Below are 26332 nucleotides of genomic sequence, written 5' to 3'. Positions count from 1 at the left end.
TCCTTACTTTTATATTTGTTATCAGTGTAGAAAAGAGTGTGGTATTGTACAATATTTCATTGTTCAAATAGATAATCTTATCATGGCAACTCGTTTCCTTCTTATTAAATTAATTGAAAGGCAAATAAAGCTAGGAAGAGGATTTGGATTTTAAATCTAAAAATTAAATGTAGTTGTAGTTGTTAGGCCGCTATAAACCAAAATAAAGTATGCAGGCTCGCTTGGATCAGTTTAATATCGTATCTTGCAGCCATAACCCTGAATATTGAAATACTTTGCAGAACGACAAGCATAATAATGTATGATATAATAATAATAATAATTTTGTGGATAAAAAAGGTATTTCAGCTTGGATACCTCTTCCTCGCCGAACAGATAATCTTATCTCGCCATTTCCTTCTTGCTAAATTAATTGAATGAAATACCCAAGAGCGGGATTAGTTCTGGACTATCAGCCGCCTGGTCGAAGGCGAACCGCTTATCATTCGCACTCGCAATACCTGTTGTTGCAGTCGCTGGCGTCGCGTCGCATGTTGCTGCCCGCCGGCAACATGTTGCTCGCGTGCCCGCTCGGCCGCTCGGCTGCCTGGCAGCCACTCGTTCTCGGCCGCCTTCGCCAATGCCATTCGCCATTCGATTCGCCGCCGACTGGCGCCGCTTCTTCTGCCGTTCAGGAGGGGCCGTTCAGTACGCTTCTGTCACCCGCCCGGCCAACAACACGGCGCGCTTGCTCCGCTCAGGTCCGCCCCACCGCCTCGATCCCATCCGACCCGATCTCGACTTCGCTCTGTACCGCTCGGCGCACCGCTGCAGTTGTCTTTCGAAAGTGCCTCGCTCGGCGGCTCCAGACCAAGTAATCAACCAAATTAAGACCAAAAGCGGTTCGAAAAATGTATAAATAAACAGGGGAGAAAACCGGCTCTTGATTTCGCACAGGGCGACGATCTCGCACGCCAGATCGCCTCCGCGAGGCGAGGGGCTCGTCCGACTGCATTCTTGCATCACGTGCAGGCCGCGCCACGCCCCCCCAAACGCCCCCTGGCCACTTTCAAGGCGAAATCAGCACAGAGAGAAATACTTTTTATTTGGAATATAAGCTCTTTTGAAAGCGAATATTGCGCGTTTATGAAAAAATTCAATTCAAAAAATTTTAAAACATATTATTTTTAGATTGGTTGTAAGCGTAAATATTTAAAAAATAATAATTTAAAGCTCATAAATATTTTAAACCTTGCAACTTTTTATCACTTTGAAATTTAATAAAAATTATAGTTTTAATAAAATGGAAAATTACCAAAAGCTTTTTAAAAAGTATATTGAAAAACCCTTAGAAGCAACTAATTATTTGATTTGTTGAACAATGCACTTGGTAATAAAAATAAAATTCTAAAATATATTTTACAATTTAATAAGATAGGATTTTATTTTCCTAAATGAAATATCCAATTTTTTTTTTGTGTAAGTTGTAGATACTTCCAATTTTTCTCTCTGTTTTTTATTTCACAATTTAATAAGACAGGATTTTATTTTCCTAAATACTGCCGGTTTTTCTCTCTGTTGTTTATTAAATTCAGTTTCGAGAAGGCGCAGAACTACAGTTCTTTGTGCAGGGTGTTTTGTTCTTCCTCCTCCGTTAAGTGTTTTGTTTTCGATACTCAATTGAGCGGCCTGATAGCCCCATGAAAACAGCTGCAGAACTCGACTTTGCCTATGGGAAGAACAGGCGTCAATCGGCGGTGAAATCAATCGAAGAGGTGCCAATAGTGCGGGCTTGACCCGCTGCCTTGCGATTGCAACATACTAATTGAAAGTGCAAAACTATGCACATGCTAATGTTCGAGTACGAAGTCGTTGGCTATATGGCCCCGTCGACTTGCTGTGTGCGATCCTAATAGATTCCGGGGAAAACCTTTCGCTCAGCCCACTCAGCCCATTGCTTTCCACTGGCGCAAACCCTGACCTGCGCCAATTCTCATATTTTTCTTCAATCATTTTGGACGTCAACAAATGGCGAGAATCGTTGGGAGGCTTTTGAAAAGTGTTTGCTTTTTGTTTATTTGCGTATCGTTTATTGATGGGCATTAAATGCATCTGTCGGAGAACTGTGAGTGCGCAATATTTATTTGTGTTTACCTTTTGCAATAAAAACATAAATGGCCACAAAACATAATCAAAAGCATAAACAGTTTACCTCGTCAAATTGATGAAAATCAACATCAATTCGTACCAGTTTTTCTCTGATAATTTGCTCTTTTGTTTCTCACTTTTAATGCAAATTTGGGAGAGAGGAAAAAGAGGACACTCCAATAATTATAGTGCTTTTCAGATTTTCTGCAATGATTTAATGCTTTTTTTCATCGAAATATAATATTTCAATAAAAATAAACATGTTCGCATTAGAAAAAGCTGGCTGCACAGGGAAAAACTAGGTGCCACAAGGTATTTTAAAATACAAACATATTTTTATATGGGGAAATAAAGTTATCAAAGTTCGTAATGCAACATTTTGTTCATAATAAACCCAGCCAGCTAAGTTTGGTTCTTGACCTTCAGTGACCACTTATTATGTTTATTTTCATGTTAAGTTCTCACACTTAATTATCTTGTGGATAGGTACTTTATAAGGTGTATACATAAAGCTTGTCATGGTTTTTTAGTCGCTTATTTAAAAGGTTTTATTTTTAAGGCACTTGGGAATGATGAAAATACCCTTTTAGGCATTCAAAACATCTTCTTAAAATAATAGTTAATACGTTTTTATAAAAACCTTTATTATTATTTGTATTTACTTGATCCCTCTTTTATTTATTTACTCACATCCGAAAAATAGCAAATGGTTTTTACATTCTAATCCATGCGACTAAAGGTTTGTAATTAATTGAATTCAGTTCAAATGAAGCACTTTGAAAACCCTTTGACCCAATCATGGTCAATTAAAAGGAGCCGTCGAATTTGTCTCCGTGCTTTGTTTTGACAACACCCACACAATGTTTTCGCAAACTATACTTTGACCTGTCCACGCCACATTTGCAACGATAATTGGGAAAACGAAGAGCAGAAATAAAAGCACCCACTGGCAGAAAAAATATTAGAAGGAACCCCAAGTCACACAGAAAGAATCCCACTCAGAATAAAAACAAGACAACCTCTGACGCTTTGCTTTCGCTTTTCTATTCATCGCAGACATCCGAGTATTTTTAGATCAATTTTTCTTTCGGTTGGTCGTGATTTTTTTGCGCTTTATTCTGCATCTTTTATCTGACGGCAGAGATTCTCTTTTACTGCGACTTGATCGGGCCATAAACAAGAAAACGCGAATATATTAAACTATAAAACTGCTGAAGCCTATAATTTGCCTCTGGCATTTGCATTTTATAATTGTCATGATTTCGTGTTGGCTTTTTCCATTGATTTACGATTTATTTACTACTTTTTTGCAGCCAAACCAGTTACGAGCTATTAAGTGCACAACTGCATTGTAAGCAGCCGCAGAAAGATAAAGAACGTGCGAAAATGCATACATCCTGGAACTGGAACTGGAGATGGGCTCTGCTGATTTTCTCGGGTGAGTGTAGTTAGAAATGTGAACCGATTTCGGGTTATCTTCCTGCCAAATCTGACTCGATCCCTCGGAAGTGCGCCCAAGAAAAGTTGGTCGAAAAATTTATGAAATGCCAATTTCACTTACGCTCAACTTTATTACCCCTGACGCGCATTTGCAACTTTGTTGCAACTGACTGGCTGGCGCTCCTGCTGCTGCTGCTGCTGCTGGCCAAGAGTCTCAGATTGCCTTTTAGCTTTCAGCTTGAGCACTATTTCAATGTTTCTGTTTGTTTGTTTATTTGTCTCTCGCCCGCCAACCCGCCAACCGCCAACCCGCTCGCCCACTCACCCGCCCACTCTGCCCCTTCTGCTCTCGAATTTCCAGCCCTGCTCCTCGTTTCGCTGGCCAATTCGGAGGAATGCGGCCAGGAGGAGTTCGCCAAGTGCTCCGAACCACTTGATATGCTGCATTTATCGTCGAACTTCTCGATTGGACCGGCCAAGAAGGAGGAACTGGACAAACTTTGTCAGTAAGTGGCTGCGCGAATCAAATTCCCCCGTCGATCTGTAGCCAAATCCCAATCGCAATCGCTGAGCGAAGGAAATACCTATTTTTGTATGATCGATTTGGGAATTTTGCGTAAAGAAAAACCAGACAACCTATAACAGTTTATTATAAATATTAAAATCAAATATTAAACCAAATAATGCTCTGTACCCATCATTGAAAACAATCGAATATTTTCAGTGAGCTGCGCAAGGGCGTGCGGTGCATCCAGAGCTTCACCCGGCGTTGCATGGACCTGCAGCAGAGGAACCAGTTCAACAAGCTGTACCACGGAACCAACCAGTTCATCAGGGATCTGTGCATCAAGGGAGCCTTCCAAGAAGCTTACCTGAGGCACGCTCCCTGCTCCAAAAAGGCCAAAACCGAGTTCGAGGTGTGTGGCAACCGCTACAAGGACACCATGGTGTTCCTGACGCCGAACAAGAACCAGGAAAACTCAGAGAATGGCACCTTCAATGAAAACATAAAAACCATTTGCTGGTGAGTACAGAAACATTCACATATTTTCTTTTATAGTTGCTGAAGAGGAAAAGTAGGTGGCTATTTCAGGTATAATTTACACAACACTTTATCACAGTATTTTATACCCGCGTTTCTGTTCTATTTTTTAATCATCCTATTAATTATTAATATTTTATTATCCTTTTAGCTCCATCAGCGAGCTCGTGGACTGCTCGGAGGATGCTGCCCGCAAGGTGTGCGGCAACGAGGCGGCCGAGTTCACTCGCGAACTGGTGGACAAGTACGCCAACAGCCTGACCAAGGTAAAGCAGAGGGGAATCAGTGCCATTCGACAGATAGTAATCACCTGTATCTTGCAGATCTACTGCGAGAACTTCACCCGGCATCCGGGGCACTGTCGGAAGAACGAGGAGAACAGCTCCCAGCGAGCGGGTCTGAGCAGCCTGAGCCTGCTCCTCACAGGGACCCTGATCACACTGCTGGTCAGCAGAGGCAGCAGATAGATGGCAGAGCCACAGCCAGGTGCAAACATCTAGAACCAGTCTTACCACGTCGGAAATATGCACTGCAAGAGAGGAGATGCGATGAAAAAGTAGTTAAGGTTTCCCCATCATCACACCGAAGAATTCCACACGCTGTTGCATACGTTTTGGCAGTCAATTTAGGCCCCACAGATCCCTGATCCCGGGAGATCGAAGGAGTAAGTTAAGTATGTTATGTATACCAGTATGCATATATATATATATATAGAACAGTGTCGGGCAAAGCTAAGATCGTATATATATGCGGATATGTATGTTACTATATAAAGGATGTAGGCTAGCTAGTTAGAATCAGTGTTGAGTGTGGCAGGCAGGTTAGTTGTTGTTGGCCTTACTTTCCAATCGATCGTGCAATACTAGAGTTTCGTTGAGTTGTTCAAGTTGTCCAGGCTTTAAGTGTAGGCATATTTTAGAGATACGATACCCCTAAGTTTCACAAATCGTTGTTAGCTGAAGTTATAGAGCGCCACCACCCACCCACCTCTGTTTTGGCGTACCACTAGGCAATACCTATACCTATACCTATACCGCCATCCCATAGTTTTTGCAAAAGTCACTCCCCCAAGCGCACAAGGAAGTAATCCCCCCGGGGATTTGTTCACATATCGGCAATAACTTTACGTAAACTGAAAGTGCATTTCTATGAATGAGGAATTTTAAATTATTTATTAACTTATTTAGTGGATAGCGTATATTTATTTCACTGTAAATACCTTTGATACTATTCAAATTGGGAAGTATGCATATAAAATAAATATTAGTTTAACTTAAAATTACACACGAACACACACCACACCTACTTACAAAAACTGTGAATATATATTATGATTAAAGAGTAACATTTATTTTAAGTGAAACACACACATGCATATGCAAGGAAAAACAATAAAAAATGAGAAAATAAATTAACGCAAAAAAAGTGTGAGACGAGTGGCGAAATAAAAGGGAAAACGAGTGGGAAAGAAGGGCGGCGGGTTTCGGGAGCCGAAACTTGGAATGCCCTGCAATTCGAAAGGCTATAAAAATATACGTAAAAGATGGGTACTCTGAGGAATTATTCCGTTTATTTGCTTATTTCGTGATAAAAAATATATAACATAAAGTTAAAGAAATATATACGAATTGGCAAAAGAAAATCGTAATAGTAAATTCTTCACAGTCTTAGCCAAAGGTAACTGTTAATCTGCTAATACAAACAAAAAAGTATAATATTTATCAGATTTAAGTAAGTATTTATTTCATCTATATTCATCATTTAGTTAGCTGCAATACCCACAGACAGTGAGAGTACAGAGTGCCGTGCCAAAAATGCTTTTTACTGCAGGATAAAACGGAGCGCAGCCAAAAAGTATGCAAGGCGCCCCGTCCGGCGCCCAAAAGTATGCTGCGCAAATATGCCAGCTCCGGTCGCAGTTTACCAGTGGCTTGGGAAGGGGTTATGGAAGGGGTTAGGAAAGGGGTTATGGAAGGGGTTACCACCAGAAGGGCTCGCCCCATGGCGAGAGGGGGCTGGGCGCCGGAAAGGAGGCGACCTGCTGCACTGGGGCTGGCCATAATTTATGTTTATGTGGTGCGTTCATTAGACTAGCGGTGGCGACGACGCCGACAACGGTTGACTTCTCGCCTGGCAGCTAATTTATAAGGTCGGCACATGGCTCAAGGACATGGGTGGAGCCGAAGGGGTGCCGGTGCAATAATCACAGTTATCGCACTTGGCCAGCGGCTGCCTTTGCGTTTGACACTCGCTATCACGGTCGGACATTGGTTTCATTGATTTCACCTGGATTTGCCAATGAAATCCGAATGATTAACTGGTTGGACGTGTCCAAGCCGCTTGAAAATATCGAAAATAGTCATCATAGGCCGATGAAATACCTGATTGAATATAACCAGTTTGGTTTCGAAGCTTTACCCTTTGGCTAAACCGATTTAGTACTGATAACAATTATTGTTTTATATTTCGTTCAGCTCGGCCAAATTGCCCATCCATTTTATTACAAATTTGCATTGCAAAAATATGGAGCTGAGCTTGGACTTTCTGAATTTTTTGAATTAAATTTGGCAATAGATTATTTGCTTTCGAACTTAAAAGTTGTTCCCTCCGGTTGGCATCCACTTCGATTTCAATAAAAATTCATTGACAACTCCGGCAATCGGATCTCGGAATTGCATTTTATAAGAGACGATGGCGAAGGCCCCACAGCAGGCCTCTTTGGACTCTGGGCCAAGTGCTTAACCAATCAATAACCGAGTTAAGAGGCGAAGCGACTGAGCTGGGAGCCAGGTATCTCGATTGCAGCTCAAATATTTACGTTTCCATTTAGAGTGGGGGCCTGGGCCTGGGCAGGGGTCATTTTCAGCTTCATTTGTTGTGCAAATAGGCGAAATGCATTGCCATCGAGCAGCTCACTCAGTATTAATTTGGAGTCATATTTTGTATCTTGAGAGCGTTCTCCTTTGGCCACTTGTCTGCTTTCAGGCCATTTTTTGCAGTTCTTAATTAATTGAAAATATCTTTGGATGTGAAACAGTCGGAATGGCAGGATGGCAAACAAATTGACAGCCAGTTGCAGTCGGCACTCGTGCGGGAGGTGCCGAGTGGCCCTTTAGTGTGCCGCTTATCATCGCCCGGCCTTATCCAGCTTTCATGCAGCTGCCACCCTCATATCATACCGTCCTCTGGGAAGCCCGGTCCCGGCAGCCCTTTCACTCATGCTTAATCCTCTTTAAGCGGCAACAGAACGATTACATTTTGATTTTTTGTTTGCTTTGTATTTCTCCCAGCTTTTGTTGCATCCCCTGCTTTTATTTGCCCGTTTCCGCTGCGACTAATCTGCAATTATGTTTTACATAAAAATCCTATCGCATCTCGTGCAACAACAGAGTGCGAATGAAAAGTTTTCAACAACTTTGTCCCGGCTTGATTGTTTTTCCCGCTGCGATAGTCGCGAAATACAAATATTAAACAACAGCATAGGCAGAGGCAACGTGGCGTATTAGCGATGGATGCCTTGCTCGGGACGACGCTGCGTATGCGTATTAAATTCTCCGCTTACGCCAAATCACAGCGGAAGGAAAACACAAAGCAGCAGGGATAACTTTGTACTCACTGAGGGCTGAAATAAAAAACTATTAACAGAAGCAGCTGCAAACGAGCGGTTTTTTATTCAAATAATTACATATATGGAACAGTTTTTTAAGTGAAAGGATGCTTTAAATTAATAGCAAAGAGCAAAAAACATAGATACAGCCAATAAAATAATACACCAACATATTATTCATGAAAACCATTTATTAAGAACTTAATACAATACAAACAAATACTTTGCACAAAAATCAAAGATAGCAAGTGGTGATTTATTGAAATACTCAAAAGCGAAACACTTTATTTATAAAAAAGTCACAAAGATAGAAAACATATTTCAAGCGCGTTTTGTGCTAATTAATCATATAACTTAATGCATCAGACCCCATTATTAAGCAGCTCAGCCACACAATTAATGAAATCAGTGTAATTAAAATGAGGGAATCGGAATTCAAACAAACATATTAACTGATTATTACGCCCCATTGAGCTGAGTCGAAATCACAATGATTCTGGGCTATGAAACTATAAACAGGGCTGACGATGAACTCCGCTATTACTGTTTTGACCAAATTGCTTAGCCACTGGGAATACTTAATGGCTGTAGCCAGGCTCAAGAGCCCCGACTGAAAATCGGAACCCATCTTCTTCGAACTCTAAGCATTTAGAAGCATTTGCGTTTTGCTGCTCCCACATCATATTCACTTTGAGTTATTTTCGTTTCCATTTCGATTGCAAGTCACTTGGAGAGATTAAATGGGCAACTTGCCCCCAGAATCTCCATGGCCAGCCCTTGCCTTGCCTTCCCTTCCTTGCCTCTTCTTTCCGGCCAGGACGTCCTGATGGCCATAAATGCGCTTGTGGTTGATAGGTGGTGCAGGTGGGCGGATGGATGGATGGCGATGTGGGTGTGGGTGTGGGGAGGGTGGCTGGCCAGCCATGTCAGCTGTTGGCCAGCTGGCTCCGGCTCCGAATGCATTTCGTACATGATAATCATGTTGGCCGCTCCAAGTTGCAACTTGCAACTGCAGCATGCATCGCATTTGCAATTGCTGCCATGAGCCATAGAGCCGGGCAGCCATGGCCATTGGCCGATGCTCGATGGCCCGCCTGCCTGTCTAGCAAAGGCCTGCTGCGGCTTGTCGTGGTGTGGTTTATGGCAACATCTTGTCCAATTTATTACCACTTTCATTTGGTAGCATAATAGGCAATGCACTCGCACGCACACACAAATGCACACTGGGAGAAATAGGAGGATTTCAATTTACAAGTGGATTCTACGAGGGAATCTGTCAATTAGGGTTGGAAAATCATCGATGTTCTACACTATCTATCTATGTTTTTGTCTATCGATTCTGGGGACTACCTATGTGCACACTATCGATGATTTTGTCTATTGATGCCGGAAACTTTAGATACAACCGAAAGTTTAAAACATTTGTTGCATTTAGTTGCAATGGGTCTGCACATTTGATATCTTTTTCGACCATCGATACTACCGGTTGTACCATTGATACTTTTAGCAACTCTATTTTCAATACCTATTGGGGATTCCTTAAATATTTTCTGCCTTTCTCCATTAACAAATCCTTAAGAATTAACATTATTTCCAATTTGAGCTTTTGCAATATAACCCAAAGCCTTCTGAAAATATATTGCATTTCAGCTCAATATTCCTCTCTGGCATTTTATATTATGCTTTTTGAAAAGTATTTACTTTCTGGTATAATTGGTCTTAGGCATACTACACTGTACACAAAATGGTGTAAACAAATAAGTCATATCAAATTTTAAAAGCCTACCCAATTAGCAACATTATTTGTTTTCTTAAATTATAAAATGTTTTCGGATTTTTTTGTGTCCACCTTCTATTTTTTCTAAGTGCACCGAACGCACTTGTGGCGAATGCTGCCAGCCTGCCAGCATACACATAACACATATCTATAACACGTAGCACTCAAAAATACTCAAACATTGAAATTGGAGTTCTAGTTTTTGGTTCTCGTCTCGTTTCTGCTTCATCAGTTACATGCTTTGAATAATTCAAGCGTATTTAGGCCTTGCCAGGGAAAATGTTTTCCGCACTGAACAGGCGGATTTCGGTCTGCCCCGAGAGTTATTAAATTATTTTAAAATCAACACAAAGGCGGCCTTTTCTTCTATTTCCTTTTCTGTGAAAGCTCACACATTTAAAGGATTGTTGAAAAACTGCAATTATGGCATATTAAGCCGGCTGGATTAGCATAATTCAGCGGCTCTGAGTTCAGCAGCCTCTTTGCCGCTCCCTGGCCAACGCGGCGTATACGCCACGCCGCCACATTACGTATACGCAACGCTTGACGCCAGCCATTTGTGCTGCATATCCCCAGGCGCCGCCGACGCTGTGGTGACTGCTAAAAAACAAGACTCAAGTGCTGAATGAAACCAAAGGGGGCCCCCTTTGTGTCTTTTGTGGCCTTTCGCTGTTTGTCAACAGCAGCCAACACTGCGAACACTGCGAACACTGCGAACACTGCCAACACTTGAGGGGGCGTGTCAGGCGTGTAGGCGCTTTTTAATTGCACTGAAAACAAAACGCTAAACACTTGTTGGCCGCCCGGATGGCTGGCTGCCTTCCAGCTAGTTGTCGCGTGGCAAACGCCGGGGTGTCATCCAGGACTCTCCAAACAGAAGGAGCCCTGCCGCCGCCTGCAGCAGCAATTTGTGTTGCAGTTGCTGATGTTGCCACCACTTTGATTGTGCACCAGGACTGCGAGGCAGTCGCCTTTTTCCCGGGCACCGCTGAAGTTTCGCTTTGATCGCATTGTAACATTTTGCGACAGTTTTAGATTGTAATGGGCTCCATGGGAGGAACGAGCATTGGAACGACTCAGAACTGAATCGGAGACTGCCAGTCAAACTTGGTACAGCACAGTAAACAAATTGATAAGGAGTTGAATGGAATCAGGAAATGTGCAGCTCTTGGAGTACCAATCAACTTTCATAAATAAAGACCTTAAAAGTCTTCACGGAAGTTCGGAGTAACCCTTTGTAAGCGAGCTTTCTTTAAAGTTAAAGTATTATTTCTGAACTGAGATATTTAAAGAAATATTTTAAAATAAATCTATGATAATGAAAAGTATTTTAAGAAGATTTTATTTAAAAAATATCTAAAATATACTCTTCGATATGAATCCCTAAAGTATAATTCTTTTAAAATAGTATGTATTCAATATTTAATTTACCATTTAGTAATGGTAATGGCAATAATGAAGTCGGATCACATTATTTTAATGAATTTTGCTAAATCACAAAGAGAATATGTTTTCAAAGGCGAACAGTAAAAGCGATTTTACATAAATTGCATTAACAGCACTGAATACTATACTTTATTTGTCAATTGTAACATGGTCTGCGCCAGTCGGAGGCGTTTGATTGACCTGCTGAAATGATTGCCACATTTAATTACCCCGTTCGATCAGATAATGTAGTTAATTTTCAATTTTACTTTTTGCGAGCAGGCGCTTTCCCATGGAGTTCGATTTATTGTGCGCTTCATTGGGACAACATGTTTAATTAACGAACACAACGAAGGCGACTTTGTCACTGGCGCCCGGCGAAATTCCTGACTCTCTGGTGACATTTGAAAAGTTTAAAATAATATAATTTTCGACGCTATATGGCAAACTAACAAGTTCGACCCGGCAGCCCAGGGAAGCGATGGCATGGGGATGGGGTTCTGTGTGCTCGGAGGTGGGGCAGTGTTTTTCGGGAGTTTGTCTTAGCTAACTTTTCGCCCGGGAAAGGCAAGGAGAAACTTTCCCGGCTGCACTGTTGCACACAGCCACACGGAGATCTATTGTAAAATATGTAAGAAAGTTTCCTTAGCTGCGTTTTCCGGAAAAGCCAGCAGCGCAGCAGCATCGACGTTGTCTTTGGGGAAATTAAACATTTTCTATTTGAAAACTTTGCCGTGTGTGAGGGGGCGGCCGGGGGTTGCTGGATTTTCCTAAGGTTCAAGAGCAACAGTTGCCTTTTGAACTGTTTCGGGTCGGTCACACTTTGGCATTACGTTGGCGCCCTGCCCCTTTTGTTCCGCCAACAATTGCGGAAGTCATAATTTCTGCGCTGGCCAAGTTTTTCGGGTTTTTTGACAAATTTAGCAGCAAATTGCCGGCGAAACTTTAGTGTGAGCATTCGAACCTGCCGACTGCCGGAATGCTGTGTGATGGTGATGGTGTGATGGCATAATGGAATGGGCTCGGGGTTTGGGGATCTAAATGTCAAGCGGCTTGCTGTCATAGGTGTTGCATATTTAATGCGCCGCCGCCGATGGCAACAGTAGGAACAAGGGAGCATCTGAGGCCCGGCACAGCGATTGCGATGCAGACAAGTGCACCCAGAGTGCATGCAAATATTTTCGCCAACGATTGTTTTGCCGGCTCCCTCGATTCCGAATGGATAGCACTGACTGCGGATTTTTCCCAACATCCGGGAAAAGCGGGTCGGGAAATGGGGGAGGGGGAGCAAGGACATTCGCCCACTCCGCCGTGATGTTGTCAACGGTTTGAGTAATTGTCGATGGTGTGAAAATTGGCAACGATGCCAGCCAGCTGAAAAAGGATTTACTGGGTTATGTATGAGCCAAAGGCTGATTGAGATGAAGGAGCAGCTGGATCGAGCTGCAAATGACCATCGATGGATGTCTATGGCATCGGCGATGCTGCCAAAACTGAAACAATCATTGATCCAACGAAAAACAAAATCAAAGGATTTTTATGCAATTTTAAACGGAGTGGGATTACGTTGCATGGTACTCCTCAAATAAAAACAGAACCCTACGGAAATATAATAGTATCAATTAAATCAGATCAATAAATTGCTTTTCACAGCGATTTGAAAATGTAACTTAATAAAAATACAAAATATACCCTGTTTAATGTTCTAAATTAAGTTTGTTATATTTTTTGCCGTCCTGTTGATCGTATTTGCAGCTAAAATCATAATTAATTGAAAACACGCTACAAGGCAAGACATCAATTCTCATGAATCGAAACCACTAATGAAAGGAGACCCTCATATAACGAAAAAGCTTTTCCTGATTTAACACAAATAAAATCAATTAAATAGAGCTTGAAAAACAAGCACAAACGATATTTGATTACAAAAAACACCCAGCAGATGATTTTTTACCACAGACCGGAAAAAACTTAGATCCCGAGGCAAATTGAAAACACGATGCCCGCCGCTGAAGCAGGCAAAAACCCCCACAAAATGGTGATAAAAAACCCGACAGCCAAAAATGATTTTCACATTGATGGAAATTAAAATCGAGGCGGGGCAAACCAATGCGATGTGTTGCATCTGTCGGGGCATTATCAAATAATTCAGTTGTAATCTATTTTAATCCGCCTGCGTGGCCCTCGAAACCGCCCCACTTGACATGGCGAATCATCAGAATGTTTGTTTGCTTGGCCTCTGATGGGCCTCCCATTTCCCACCCACTTTCCACCCACTTCCGCCCACTTTCCACCCACCCAGCTGTGCTATAAAAGTATTTATTTCGACATTTTGCTAAGCATTGCCCAGATTTAAATTTCCATTCATGTAAAATGGCATAAATACATGCAAATATCGCTTGATGGAAATGTCCAGCTATATTTCAGTCACCCATTTTTTATTCGCATAGCCAGGGAATTATTCAAATAATTTAAGCGGCTTAGTGTAATGGCTGGTGAGGTTTTGTCTCGATCCAGAGAATGGGCGCAAAGCCGCTCTAAGCGAAAAGAATCGGTGCGGTTGCTTAAATTATACAGTATAATTTGCGACTATAGATTACCAATTGCATGAAAGGGCAATTGAATAAATAATTGTTTGGTTTGCGTTCAATCGATTGGTCACGGGCTATTTATCATCACAAAAGTCAATATGAATTAGGTAGAATGCAGCACTATACCACACGATCTTGTTGTATATGTTTAATATATATACTACGAGCTTTACACCCTAAATCCACTAAAAAATGGTACTATTCAGCTTGCAAATCATTAATAGGCTTTAAGAAAACCAAATAAAGGTTATTTAAAAAAATATACAGTTCAACAGATTATATAGAATATACCTTGGGTTCAACAAAAATCCCCCATTTCAACACCTCAAAATCAACTTACCTCATTCAAAACTAATCAAGATTCTTTTAATATTTGTTTACAAATTTATTAAATTGAACATTTTTGTTATATGCAGATAAAAGAAAAAAATTGCAGCTTTAATTAAAACCTAGATAAAAACCAAATACCAAACCAAATGAGGGCTGAGTAAGAACTATATAAAAAAGCTAACTATTTTTCTCTAGTTTCAGTCGAACGGAAATGTTTCGATCACTAGTCTTACTCCACATTTTGGGCCTAGCTTGGTTGGTTCTTGGGGACCAAAGGATTATAAATGGCAACACAGTGAACATTAAGGATGCCCCGTGGTATGCCTCGATTCTGGTCAGATCCTATCTGAAGTGCGGTGGAGTCCTTGTTTCGAACAACTACATCTTGACGGCGGCCAAGTGCGTTGATGGCTATAATGTGAAAAATATAAAAGTAAGGATAGGTACCAACAGCTGCAGATCTGGCGGATCGCAGCTGGGAATCTGTAGCGTGAAAATCCACAGCCAGTACTCCAGTCTGCGCTTCGACAACAATCTGGCGTTGTTGAAAACCTGCGAGCTACTCAAAGCCAGCGATGAAATAAAACCCATCGAGAGGATCGACAAGTTGCCGGCTGACAATTCCCAAGCCAAAATCACGGGCTGTGGAGCCAGGTCGGGAAGTTGGTTTGATGTGCTACAAGAGAAGCGGTCTTTCGGCATTTTCGATGGCATTAACAACTTACTGGCCAACTTGCCTGCTGAGTTGCACGGCACCGAGGTGAAAATCCTTGGCCAGAAGCAGTGCGCCGCCGACTGGACCTTCCCGTTCCTTCTCCACGATGGAATCTCCGAGCTGACCATCTGCACCAAGTCATCCGGCACGGGGGCCTGTTCCTTCGACATGGGGGCTCCCTTGGTCGTTGACAACAAGCTGGTGGGCATCCTCTCCAGGGCGGGCTGCACCATCAAACCAGATGTCTTTTCGAATATCCTCAAGCATGCCAACTGGCTGGATAGCAATATCAAGCAGTAATATTTAATATTAAGCTAATTACCATATCAGAAAATAAAGAAGAACATTGCGCAACGGTTGAATATAGGTGGGGAAAATTGGAAATCGATTCCGAAAGTTACCCTTAAACGATCTACATATGGGAGTGTTCAAAAAGTATTGGTTTTATTGGGGAAAAATGCTGCAACCAGCTGGAATACTTTTCCTAATCATCCTGTCCTGGGCGGCCGTTGAAGCGGCTCCGAATGACGAGTGCTTTGCCCGTGGAAACCCAACGACCATCCAGGAGGTGCCCTGGCTCGTTTCGATTCGGGCCAAGAACAAGCACATTTGCAGCGGTGTCATCATCAATCCGAAATTCATACTGATCGCCGCGGACTGCCTGGAAACCCTCGACATAAGCGAGATCAAGGTGCGCGTGGGCATGACCGATCGAGACTCGGGTCCCACTGAGCGGGTTTGCGATGAGACCATCCATGCGCGGCACCCAAAGTACTTCCTCGACGGCAATCTTTCCCTGCTGAAACTCTGCCAACCCCTGAGCCTCTCCGCAGAGGTCAGGGCAATCGAGATCATCGACAAGCAGCCCCAGAAGGACGACGAAGGCTCGGTCGCCGGATGGGGCTCCCTCACCCAGTGGCGGTACAAGTACAGAGCCTGCTGGGCCGACTATTCGAAGGTGCTGCGAAAAACCGATGTCCAGCTCATGGACATCAAGGAATGCGCCACCAAACGAAAACGGTTCTTCTTCAACTTGAGCACTTCGGAGGTTAACATCTGCAGTGCCAAGGAGGAACTGGGCTGCTCCTACGACGCGGGATCCCCCCTGGTCATCGATGGCAAGCTGGCGGGCATCATAACCACCGGCACTTGCTTGGCGAAGCCCGAAATCTATGCCAGTTTGTTCAGCTACAGGAAGTGGATAGAAGACAACACACAGGACTAGTAATGCTCAGGGACTGGAGTCCTTATTCGTTACTTTCATGTTCTAAACAGCTTAGTTTGTTTCCTTTCATTAGGAACCGATCATATGTTTTCCACAAAAATTTAAAAATTAAAATTCATATTATATCAATTTAAATTATATACATCAGATTTATAGTGTCATCAGTTCTTTAGTGTATTTATATCAAAGAAACCGTTGGAATATTTCGTTTTGAACCCCTACTTGTACATTAACCTGCGGATGAGATAACTGACCTATATCTTGTGGAATTGTTTTGCCTTGCAAAGTTTATTAAGTCTCGATACGAGTGATGTAAGTGAGGAACACCACAAATCAATTTGTGATTTCACAGTTGAAATACCATATATATATAAGAGGCGACCAAGTAGCAACGGGCTTTTAAGGCCAAAATGATGCAGCTGGCTTGTATACTCCTCCTGTTCATCCTGCCGTGGTCGGCGAGTGCACAGGATGCGGATGACAAGTGTGGTCTAACTGGCAACAAAACGGCCATCAAGGACGCGCCATGGGTGGCGTCGGTTCAGTATGAAAACAAGCCCTTGTGCATAGGGACAATCCTCAACAAGAAGAATGTACTAACTGTCTCGGAGTGCGTGCTGAGCAGGAAGGTGCCAGGACTCAAGGTTCGCGTGGGGAACGCCGTTCGGGACTCAGGAGTGGCTAAGGCCGTTTGCAAAGTTACTCTCCATCCGCAGGCCGTCGGCAAGAAAGGGCACGGCAGCAATCTGGCCTTGTTGAGCCTCTGCGAGCCACTGACCACCTCCGAAGAGGTCAAGGAAATCGCCTTAATCGACAAGGAGCCCGACAAGGACGCCAAAGCCTCTGCCTCGATCGCTGGGTGGGGTTCCTCCAGCTGGTGGCGATGGCTTCTGAAACCCTGCTGGGCTGTCTCCTCGGCGATCCTGCGAACATCCAATGTCCAGCTCTTGCATCTGAAAGCATGCGCCAGTGCACGCAAGCGCCTTTGGAGCAGTAACCCACAAATAACAGATCTGAAACTGTGCACCGCTAAGAAGGAGAAGATCTGCTCCCTGGACAAGGGTGCTCCCTTGGTCATCGATGGCAAACTGGCCGGTATTCTGGCTCATGGCGCTTGTGACCAGAAACCCGATGTGTTTGTCAGTTTGTTCAAGCACAAGAGTTGGCTGCAAGCTAATACTAAGGACAAGTAATTAAGGCCTGTACCAGTGAGAATAAAGTTGATTCAATAAACCGAACGACCTTATTATATTTTACTAAGTTTTAGGACGATTAAGTGCCATATAAGTTAAGCCATAAACATATCATTCTTCAAAAATGTTTAGAATTGTTATTTTCGTGGCGCTAAGCGATCTAAGGGGGTGCATCGCTCAGCGAAAGATCTCCGCTCCATCCATCAGCCTAAATCCAAATATTTGCACTGAGAAGAAGCGGAAGATTGACATTTGGTAACTAAACGGTTACGGTGTTATACCATTAAATATTTTCAAGCCGTTCAGCATAACCAATTCATTTTGAAGATATTTCCATGGGACTTGCTTTGAAATGCAATGGCCTGGGTGAAACCAATGTCATTCGCAATAATGATGCCAAAAGCTGTGCCCCTCCTTCTGGGGCTCCTCGTGCTCGTTCTCTCCGATCCCTATCCCGGTCGTGCGGATTACACGGATCCAGAGGAGGAGGAGGCTAAGTGCAACAATAAGACTATTGGTGGTACACCCGTGGATATAAAGACTGCGCCATGGACGGCATCCATTTCGATCACTGAGAAGGCCAAGTGCGCTGGGATTGTCTACAATTGGAACTACATATTAACGGCTGCCAGATGTGTGAATGGTTTTATGAACAAGGCGATAAAGGTGCGCCTGGGGAGCACTGATCGCAGCATTGGAGTCACCGAAGTCGCCGTCTGCAATATCACCATTCACGAGAAGTTCTCCTCCCACTCCATCCACAATAACTTGGCCATGTTGAAGTTATGCCGCCCGCTGAAGGCCACCAAAACGATCAAGAATATCCCACTGGTAAGCAAGTTCCCAGCAGATGGCACACATGCTGTATCCATTGGATGGGCATCCTTCCGATGGTGGGCCATGTTTTGGACCAAGTGCCTTGACGAGTTGGCTCACAAGATGATGAAGGCGGAAGTGAAGGTGTACAATCATAAGAAGTGTCTGGGCTTGTGGCCGGCAACGGCTCCTTTCAGAGCAAACCATCCCATCACGGAAGACTTATTCTGCACCAATAAGGCCGGTAACGAATCCTGCTCCTTCGACATGGGATCTCCCCTGACCGTCGATGGCAAAGTGGTTGGCATCCTGACCAGGGGCGGGTGCTCACAGCGACCTGAAATGTACACCAATCTCATCCACTTCAAGGATTGGCTGGACAAGCATTCAAAGTAACCAGTCTTAAGTGTGGTAAAACAGGGCTTAAAAGCACATATTTCAATAAATATATATTCATATCCTTAATTTTCGTAAAATGAATTTTTTTTATTAAAAACGAACAAGAAATTATTGAAGCCAAAATACAAGGAAATGAAGCCACAAAACAAAGGGGTATAGCATACCCAAACCAAATAACACACAATGGGTTCCATTCAGAAAGATTAATTTTAATGTAGAATGTTAGAGAATTCGTAAAGCTAACCCACTTAAGAACTGGATTCAATAACTCGTGTTATGGAACAGTAGTTTAGCGATACCATTCTGAAAGCCTTGGAATTACAAAAAATGTAAGTGGGTTTAATGTTTGACCCTCGGTTCGAAGATAAATTTAAATGTAGAATATAAGAGAATTCCTCCACAAATTCATAAAGGTGTTCCACTTTAAAATCGGGATTCAATTACTCAAGCTATGCATTTTAGAAGTACAGTTTTGGGATCACGTTCTAAGAGCCATTATAATTACAAAAAAATTAACATGATAGTGGGATACATTTTTGACGTCGGCTCAAAGACAAATGTAAATGTAGAATATTAGAGAATTTCTCTACAAATTCAAAGATGTATCCCACTCTAGCTATGGATTCTGGAAGTGCAGTTCTGGGGATACCATTCTGAAAGCCTTGGGAATTACAAAAAAATGTAACATGAAAATTGGTTTAATTTTTGACCCTCGGTTCGAAGATAAATTTAAATGTAGAATATAAGAGAATTCGTCCACGATTTCAAAAGGGTATCCCACTCTTAAATCGGAATTCAATTACTCAAGCTATGGATTCTGGAAGTGCAGTTTTGGGATACCATTCTGAAAGCCATTGGAAGTACAAAAAAATGTAACATGAAAATGGGTTTAATTTTTGACTCTCGGTTCAAAGATAAATTTAAATGTAGAATATTAGAGAATTCGTCCACGATTTCAAAATGGTATCCAACTCATAAATCGGGATTCAATTAAGCAAGTTATGGATTCTGGAAGTGCAGTTTTGGGATACCATTCTGAAAGCCTTTGGAACTACAAAAAAATGTAACATGAAAATAGGGTAAATTTTTGACCCTCGGTTCAAAGATATATTTAAATGTAGAATATTAGAGAATTCGTCGAAAAATTCAAAAAAGTATCTCACTTTAAAATCGAGATTCAATTACTCAAGCTATGCATTTCAGAAGTAAAGTTTTGGGATCACGTTCTAAGAGCCATTAAAATTACAAAAAAATTAACATGAAAGTGGGATAAATTTTTGTCGTCGGCTCAAAGACAAATGTAAATGTAGAATATTAGAGAATTTCTCTACAAATTCAAAGATGTATCCCACTCTAGCTATGGATTCTGGAAGTGCAGTTTTGGGATCCCATTCTGAAAGCCATTGGAATCTATTTACTCACTTACTTTGCACAGGTTTAATTTATTTATTTACCCCATACATAAATATATAACTGTTCTAAACCTTATTCAAAAATACAGGTCGAAAACGAACCTCGGTTTAACCTTTAAACCATAATAAAATCCAAGTTATTTACTTAATTATTCATATTGCTAAAACTATGCAGTTCTGATAAAGGCTAACTAATACGCAATACTTCCTAGTAAGATAGAACTTAGAACCGAAACTACCTTTACACTGAAGAAAAAGAACGTAAATTTCTACTTTTTTTATTCGCCGTTTTAATAACATTTAAAATTTATTTGAAATTAAATTTAAATAATTGGAACTTTTATTAAATCATGAAATTCTTTTCTTTTATTATGTCAATATTTTTGCATTGCGCTCTTTAGTGTAGAAAAACCATTATTCACTTTGAAGTATGACTTTGCTGATAAGAGCTAAGAGTTGATTGCCTACAAAAAGAGCTCCAGAAGCAGTGCCAAGCTCAGTTGGCTATAATGACCTGGCTAGTGTTTCCCCTTCTACTGGTGGGTTTTCCAGGGATTACCTTTGGTGATCCCGACTTCCAGAACCGCATCATTGGAGGCTACTACGTGGACATTGCAGATGCCCCTTACCAGGCGGAAGTGATTATAGACGGCACTGCAATTTGCAGTGGTGCCATCATAAAACCACAGTTTATCCTTACGGCGGCTTCTTGTGTTTCGGAATACTACAGCTCGGTCCAAGTGCGAGTGGACACCAATTCCAGGGACTATGATGGCACGGGAACTTTGGTGGGAGTTTGCAATATCATCAGCCATCGGGGATACAATTACTGGCGCTTCGACAACAATCTGGCCCTGCTGAAGCTGTGCGAACCGCTGAAGACCTCGAAAACGGTGAAACCCATCAGTTTGGCTGAGGAACTACCGGCGGATTACTCCTGGTGTGTGGTTTCCGGCTGGGGATCCACCAGTTGGTGGGGCAGCTGGTGGGACAGGTGCTTTGGCAGTCTCCCGGACTATCTGCAGATGGTCTGGGTTAGCGTCTACAATCGGGAGCAGTGCGCCGTGGACCGGGGAGTTTGGTTCGGTCTCTGGGATAATGGAATTTCCCAACTGACCCTCTGCACCCAATACGGCGCCGGAGGATGTTCCTACGACACGGGAGCCCCGCTGGTGAGAAACGGATACCTCGTGGGCATTCTTTCCGAGGGCGGTTGCTCGAAGAAGCCAGATGTCTACGCAAGTTTGACTTGGTTCCGGAATTGGATAGCGGATAATACGGCCGAGGACGATACCACAACTCCGGCTAGTTCTACAAGTGTTAGTACTCCAGGTCCAACATCTAGTTCTATCGGTTCTAGTTCTACTAGTGTTACTCCTTCCATTCCTGAAAGTTCTTCTAGTACCAAACTGACTCCTACATCCACCAGTGTTACTACTAATACACCTGGTATTCCTTCTTCGCCTAGTCGTATTCCTGAAACCACTTCTGGTACTAAAACATCTTTGAGTTCTACTATTTCCAGTTCCACAGAGACTACTCCTCCCAGTACGACTCTGTCACCGACTTCTACTCCGAAAGCTACTGCTTCCACTACTTCCATTTCTCCTACTAACACACCTACTACTAAAGTTTCACCAACATCTACTCCTGAAACTACTGCAGGTTCCACTGTTTCCAGTTCCACAGAGACTACTCCTCCTAGTACTATTTCTTCACCTACGGATACTACTAGTACGCCAAGTACTACGGCTTTACCCACTTCTTCTCCGGAATCTACTGCTGGTACTGAAACTACTTCCAGTTCCATTCCCACCACCATTCCCAGTTCGCCAGACACTACTAACACACTTAGTACTACTGTTTCACCCGCCACAAGACTTCCAATGTGTACTGGTGCTGAGGAAAATATTACTCCAAGGCCTGTAATTCCATAAAAATTATATTTTGGTATCCCATTTTATTCTACCTTTTGTTAAAATAGTTTAAGGGTTTCACGCCCTACATTTTATTTATAAAATTGTAAATAAGCTTAGGAACTCTAACCCTTAGCTCCACACAAAACTCGAACACATTTAAATATATAGCTTCTCACCCGTCTTAAGAATACTAAAGTACTCAAGTATTTTGAAGTACTAATTTCAAATGCTATTGTTCCTTGTGTTATGAAAAGCTAAAAAGATTGTAGATTACATAGCTAATGAAATCGATTTTTATAAAATGTTCAGGACATCTATAAAAATGGTAAACATTTGCATTAGCACCTTTAATTATAACAGAACTGTGAAACTCGCCTTCAGAGTGAAGCTTAGCTCGTTTAATCCTTATGTGCTTCTTTTTTTCACCCGAAACCACAATCCTTGGGTTCCACTCAGAGTGTCTAAGGCTACGTCCATGGAAATGTCTGCTACAACAGCCCCTGGACATTTGCATTATTCATGCTGGTCAAGTCAAACAAAGGCAGAATTGAAGAAAGGCATGTGGCACACTGAAGTTGGGATACTCTAAAAAGAGGGTTACTCGAGAGGGAAATATGGTCAGTAGTAGTGGAATGCTCCCAAATGTGCTCGATCAATTCTCCAGTTCTCCCATATACTTAAGTTAATTAAAGTTTAGTTTTTGGTCGGCCAACAAAAAGCCAAAGACAAGGCGAGGTGGAAAATATGGAGACTTGGTGCGGTGGCAACTCGTGATGAAGAGTCCCCTTAGGTTGACACCATTTATAAAGCTGCCTGGCAGCTGCCTGCATCCATTTGTGGCGAGTGCAACCGCGGTCAGGTTCTGCTCGCCACGTTCGGGCTGACAAAATCAAGATCTGGGGACATGGGATTTACTTGGGCCAGGTTGCCTCGCAGAGGAAAATACTTTTAGTGCAAATTGAAAAGTTCTCTTAGCTTAGACAAATATCTGCAAGAGTGGGCAGCTGCTGCAGATGGCCGATGCTGATGCTCCTTCCTCAAGGACATCGACACGAAAGCCGTTCTGACCATTTATCAGAATGTTATTGGCCAAAAGACAAAAAAAGAGGGGGGCACGGGCGAAAGGAAAACCAAGGAAAGGACAGCCAGGAGAACGAAGACAACTGCAATAAAATGCAATGTTTCTATTAAAGCGATTTACGTGCACACACCAACGCGGCCAGGCAGTGGGCACTCTAAAAGCAAACAAGGTGATGTCTATTATATGGAATTTCAGCAAGCAGTTGAGCATCGAACCTCATTTTACCGGCAAAAAATTAACGGAAAGTTCTTGAAAGCGGGGAACATGTTCTTGAATTCAAGAACGTTTCTTCTCGGAATTGATTTCTACGATTACAATTCCATTCCTCACTTAACTCGCGAGAAAGGAGGGAAAAAGAGTTGTGTCTTCTTGATTTTGAGAATGCTTCCTCTCAAAAAAGAAGAACATCTTCTTGAATTTAGGAACGTTACTTCTTAAAATTCAGAATATGTGAGGTTTTTCCGTTCACAATTAGTCAAGATGTGTGACGAGCAATAGTAGTGTCTTCTTGATTTTGAGAACGCTTCCTCTCAAAAAAGAAGAACATCTTCTTGAATTTAGGAACGTTGCTTCTTTAAATTCAGAATATGTGCGGTTTTTCCGTTCACAATTAGTCAAGATGTGTGACGAGCAATATCAATTTATACTCCTTGTCCATTCTGGCCAGCACTCACTGTACCTCTCGCTCCAGTCCACCCATTTAGCATCACCCCGCCGCGTGAGCAACATTTTTATGGCTTCTTGGACGAGCGGAATGTTCTGTTTTTGGGCAAAGCAAAGTTTTCATGGCTTGCTGTCCCTCGCGCGGCGACTTTCTGCAGTTGTTAGGTTGTTTGGTGTTGCTGGTGCTTTTGGTTGTTTGTTAACTAGCGGCAACTAGAAGATAAGCAGCCGAAATGCTGCTCTTGCCGCTGGTCGAATGCATTTATTTCCCTTGTTCTTCTCGTGTGCATCCATCGGCTCCTGCTCTTTTTGGCCATTTTAATTGCTGTTGAACTTGGTGTTTGGCAATTGGCCGGGCAACAAAGCAAAACCCATTACAACAAAAAGACCGGGAGCGGCAATCGAAGCAATATATTTGATTTAACTTGTTTGCACAAAATGGCTCTGTTGGCCTTTTTGCTTTTGGCGCGCACGAAAATAAATTTGTTGACGCGCTTTGAAAACTATTTTGGGAATTGCGGAGATTTGTGGGAGAAAAGTAGAATTATTATGGCCAACGGAGCAGCGCTGCAACAATTTATGGCAAGCCGACCGAAGTATGTAAGTAAGTGCGAATTGAATTGCGAAAATAAATGTTAACTGCATGTTGCACTCGCCATTGAAAGCCGAAATTAGTGCACATAATGGAAGTGTTTAAGTATTGCTTTTTATTTTGTTTTCAAATAATGTGCTCTTATTGTGCAGTGGCAACCGCAAGCGATTAAATATTTAATATCTTTTTTTCCATTCACATATTATTTTAACCAAATTTTCATTTTCCAATTAAGTATAATATGTTTTTAATTCATGCACTAGGATATTTAATTGAATTTGTTATGCAAAAGCGCTTCGCTTTTCTTTCACCCCTTCTTTTATTTTGCTTTTTTGCTGTGCCGCCCAACAACGAAACAATTAAATCTCCCTCCTTATTTGAGAGCCAAAAATAGGGGCGAAAACATTTAAATTAGGATTAGTTCCGTATGTGCGTGAGCTTTTAAATCAAAACATATGCAAAACACACAGGCGACGGGTGGGGTCAGCGGGATGCCTTTCTGGCCATTCGGCGCTTTTCCTTACGCCGCGGGAATATTGATTTGACCCGCTCCAGGGCGGCGGCGGAGGGGGGCGTTTTGTCACACACATAAATTAATATCCTAACAACATTTGTAACTGAGCAGTCGTGGCCCGCTGGTCATTGCCCGTGCCGATTTCCATTTTCCGCTCCGGAATCCCCGGCAACCCCGGACAATCAGAGACATTTGGTGTCCGGCACGTCGTCGCGCGCATTTTCAAATTATATTATTTTTGAATGGCTTTTTAGAAATTAATAATTACATATGACAACCCTGCGTGTGCGTGTGCGTGTGTGTGTGGGTGGGGGCGGGGGAGAGGACGTGGGCGTGGCTGGTCGGACGTGGCACTTAATTTTTTGTATTATGCAAGTTTCAGCCCCCGGCTTTAATGGCCATTTAAATTGGCACAGCCAACAGTAATAAACTAAAGCTTAAAGTAAAGAGACAGAAAGATACCATAAAACAGTGGAAAACTCCTTTTCATCTTGTTTTATTACAATAGTGGGCTAGGATATAGGACTTTGGCGTCTTCTTGTGGGGTTCTTTGGGGCCTTCAGTGCGTATAAGTGATAATCTTTCCCTATGGTAAAAATTGAATCTATATAAGGTGGCGTATGTTCCAAACAGAAATTTCCTATTTTTACAAATTTGTATTTTTCTTTAAGTATATTTACTGATCTACGAGGAATATGAATAACTTTAAATAGGTCGAAAATGGTAGAATTACTGTTTATCAATTAATTATTTTGATTAATTTTTATGAATCATTTTAAAAAGATCTGTAACCCACACAAAGTTTAGAAGGGTGAGAGTTCTATGTTTTATTAGCAGGTTAATACTAAGGTCAGTTTCCTTTTCAAAATGTAAGCAGATTTAAGTCGTCAGTCTTGTTGGTTTTAGATATCGTAGGGTGTTCTTGCTAGCTCTTATTTGGTAGCCCCACACCACAGACTTTTCCTGCCACCATTCCCTTCTTGGTGGCATCTTTTTTTTTTCGGGTCCCCGTACGCAGGCCACCGAATGTTTGTGGATCCCGGTCGGAGACCCAGGGACTTGGATCGCTCCCCATTATTAATTGCTAACGTGCGCTGATTTCTTTGCTACACTTTTTGCGGCTCTCCATCTTCTGGTTTGTTATTTGTTGCTGCCCTCCTTTTGGCCAATGTTCAGTGCCATTTAACCCTTTCGCTGGATGTTGGCCTGGACGTTCGCTTGGATGTTTTCCTTGGCTGTCTTGTCCATTTGGCCCGGCAGTGACATTCATGCACCGGCGAGCAAAGCGTCGCCCCAGCAGATGAGCGAGGTCCATGGCCAAAAGGGAGTTGGTAACGGCGGCTCAGCTTGGCAATAAATCAATGCATGCCGTTTGGCCTGGGTCGAGGGTCTTTAAGCGGCCCCGTATTTGTGCAGAATTTAATGCACTCGGTTTCGACTCGGAACTAATGACAAAACCATGTC

At 42.4% G+C, this 26332-nt stretch overlaps 6 protein-coding genes across 7 annotated transcripts; all 6 read left to right on the top strand.

Annotated features, from left to right (window-relative positions):
* The first annotated feature begins 683 nt into the window (after positions 1-683).
* On the top strand, positions 684-6037 carry LOC108023037 (uncharacterized). Of its 2 annotated transcripts, none has more exons than XM_017092278.3 (6): positions 684-853; positions 3441-3565; positions 3929-4073; positions 4292-4591; positions 4761-4875; positions 4933-6037. In XM_017092278.3, the coding sequence occupies exons 2-6, from the start codon at positions 3514-3516 to the stop codon at positions 5074-5076; spliced, it is 756 nt and encodes a 251-aa protein (XP_016947767.1). In that variant the 5' UTR covers positions 684-853; positions 3441-3513; the 3' UTR covers positions 5077-6037. The 2 variants fall into 2 exon arrangements, with proteins under 2 accessions (XP_016947767.1, XP_050743710.1); XM_050887753.1 differs by lacking the exon at positions 684-853 and adding an exon at positions 1619-2104.
* Positions 6038-14532: 8495 nt separating this feature from the next.
* Positions 14533-15408, top strand: LOC108022178 (trypsin delta-like). Its single transcript, XM_017091030.3, has one exon. The coding sequence runs from the start codon at positions 14551-14553 to the stop codon at positions 15352-15354; it is 804 nt and encodes a 267-aa protein (XP_016946519.1). The 5' UTR covers positions 14533-14550; the 3' UTR covers positions 15355-15408.
* A 103-nt stretch (positions 15409-15511) lies between these two features.
* On the top strand, positions 15512-16279 carry LOC108022134 (trypsin iota-like). Its single transcript, XM_017090976.1, has one exon. The coding sequence runs from the start codon at positions 15512-15514 to the stop codon at positions 16277-16279; it is 768 nt and encodes a 255-aa protein (XP_016946465.1).
* Positions 16280-16689: 410 nt separating this feature from the next.
* Positions 16690-17472, top strand: LOC108022133 (trypsin-3). The gene has a single exon (XM_017090975.1). It carries the CDS (start codon positions 16690-16692, stop codon positions 17470-17472), a length of 783 nt encoding a protein of 260 aa, XP_016946464.1.
* Positions 17473-17844: 372 nt separating this feature from the next.
* Positions 17845-18753, top strand: LOC108022324 (trypsin beta-like). The gene has a single exon (XM_017091186.2). It carries the CDS (start codon positions 17848-17850, stop codon positions 18682-18684), a length of 837 nt encoding a protein of 278 aa, XP_016946675.1. The 5' UTR covers positions 17845-17847; the 3' UTR covers positions 18685-18753.
* A 1820-nt stretch (positions 18754-20573) lies between these two features.
* Positions 20574-22420, top strand: LOC108022219 (transmembrane protease serine 9). The gene has a single exon (XM_017091073.2). It carries the CDS (start codon positions 20609-20611, stop codon positions 22034-22036), a length of 1428 nt encoding a protein of 475 aa, XP_016946562.1. The 5' UTR covers positions 20574-20608; the 3' UTR covers positions 22037-22420.
* The last annotated feature ends 3912 nt before the right edge of the window (positions 22421-26332 follow it).

This window comes from Drosophila biarmipes, chromosome 2R (genome assembly GCF_025231255.1).
Source record: "Drosophila biarmipes strain raj3 chromosome 2R, RU_DBia_V1.1, whole genome shotgun sequence".
NCBI classification, from domain to species: Eukaryota; Metazoa; Arthropoda; class Insecta; order Diptera; family Drosophilidae; genus Drosophila; species Drosophila biarmipes.
The sequence above is the reverse complement of the archived record's forward strand: the minus strand, read 5'-3'. Positions and strand labels throughout refer to the sequence as shown.

Coding starts and splice junctions, on each gene's coding strand:
- LOC108023037 (XM_017092278.3), top strand. CDS start 3,514: ATGCATACATCCTGGAACTGGAACTGGAGATGGGCTCTGCTGATTTTC. Junction 4,592..4,760: donor AACATAAAAACCATTTGCTG/GTGAGTACAGAA, acceptor TTATCCTTTTAG/CTCCATCAGCGAGCTCGTGG. Junction 4,876..4,932: donor ACGCCAACAGCCTGACCAAG/GTAAAGCAGAGG, acceptor TGTATCTTGCAG/ATCTACTGCGAGAACTTCAC.
- LOC108022219 (XM_017091073.2), top strand. CDS start 20,609: ATGACCTGGCTAGTGTTTCCCCTTCTACTGGTGGGTTTTCCAGGGATT.
- LOC108022134 (XM_017090976.1), top strand. CDS start 15,512: ATGCTGCAACCAGCTGGAATACTTTTCCTAATCATCCTGTCCTGGGCG.
- LOC108022324 (XM_017091186.2), top strand. CDS start 17,848: ATGTCATTCGCAATAATGATGCCAAAAGCTGTGCCCCTCCTTCTGGGG.
- LOC108022133 (XM_017090975.1), top strand. CDS start 16,690: ATGATGCAGCTGGCTTGTATACTCCTCCTGTTCATCCTGCCGTGGTCG.
- LOC108022178 (XM_017091030.3), top strand. CDS start 14,551: ATGTTTCGATCACTAGTCTTACTCCACATTTTGGGCCTAGCTTGGTTG.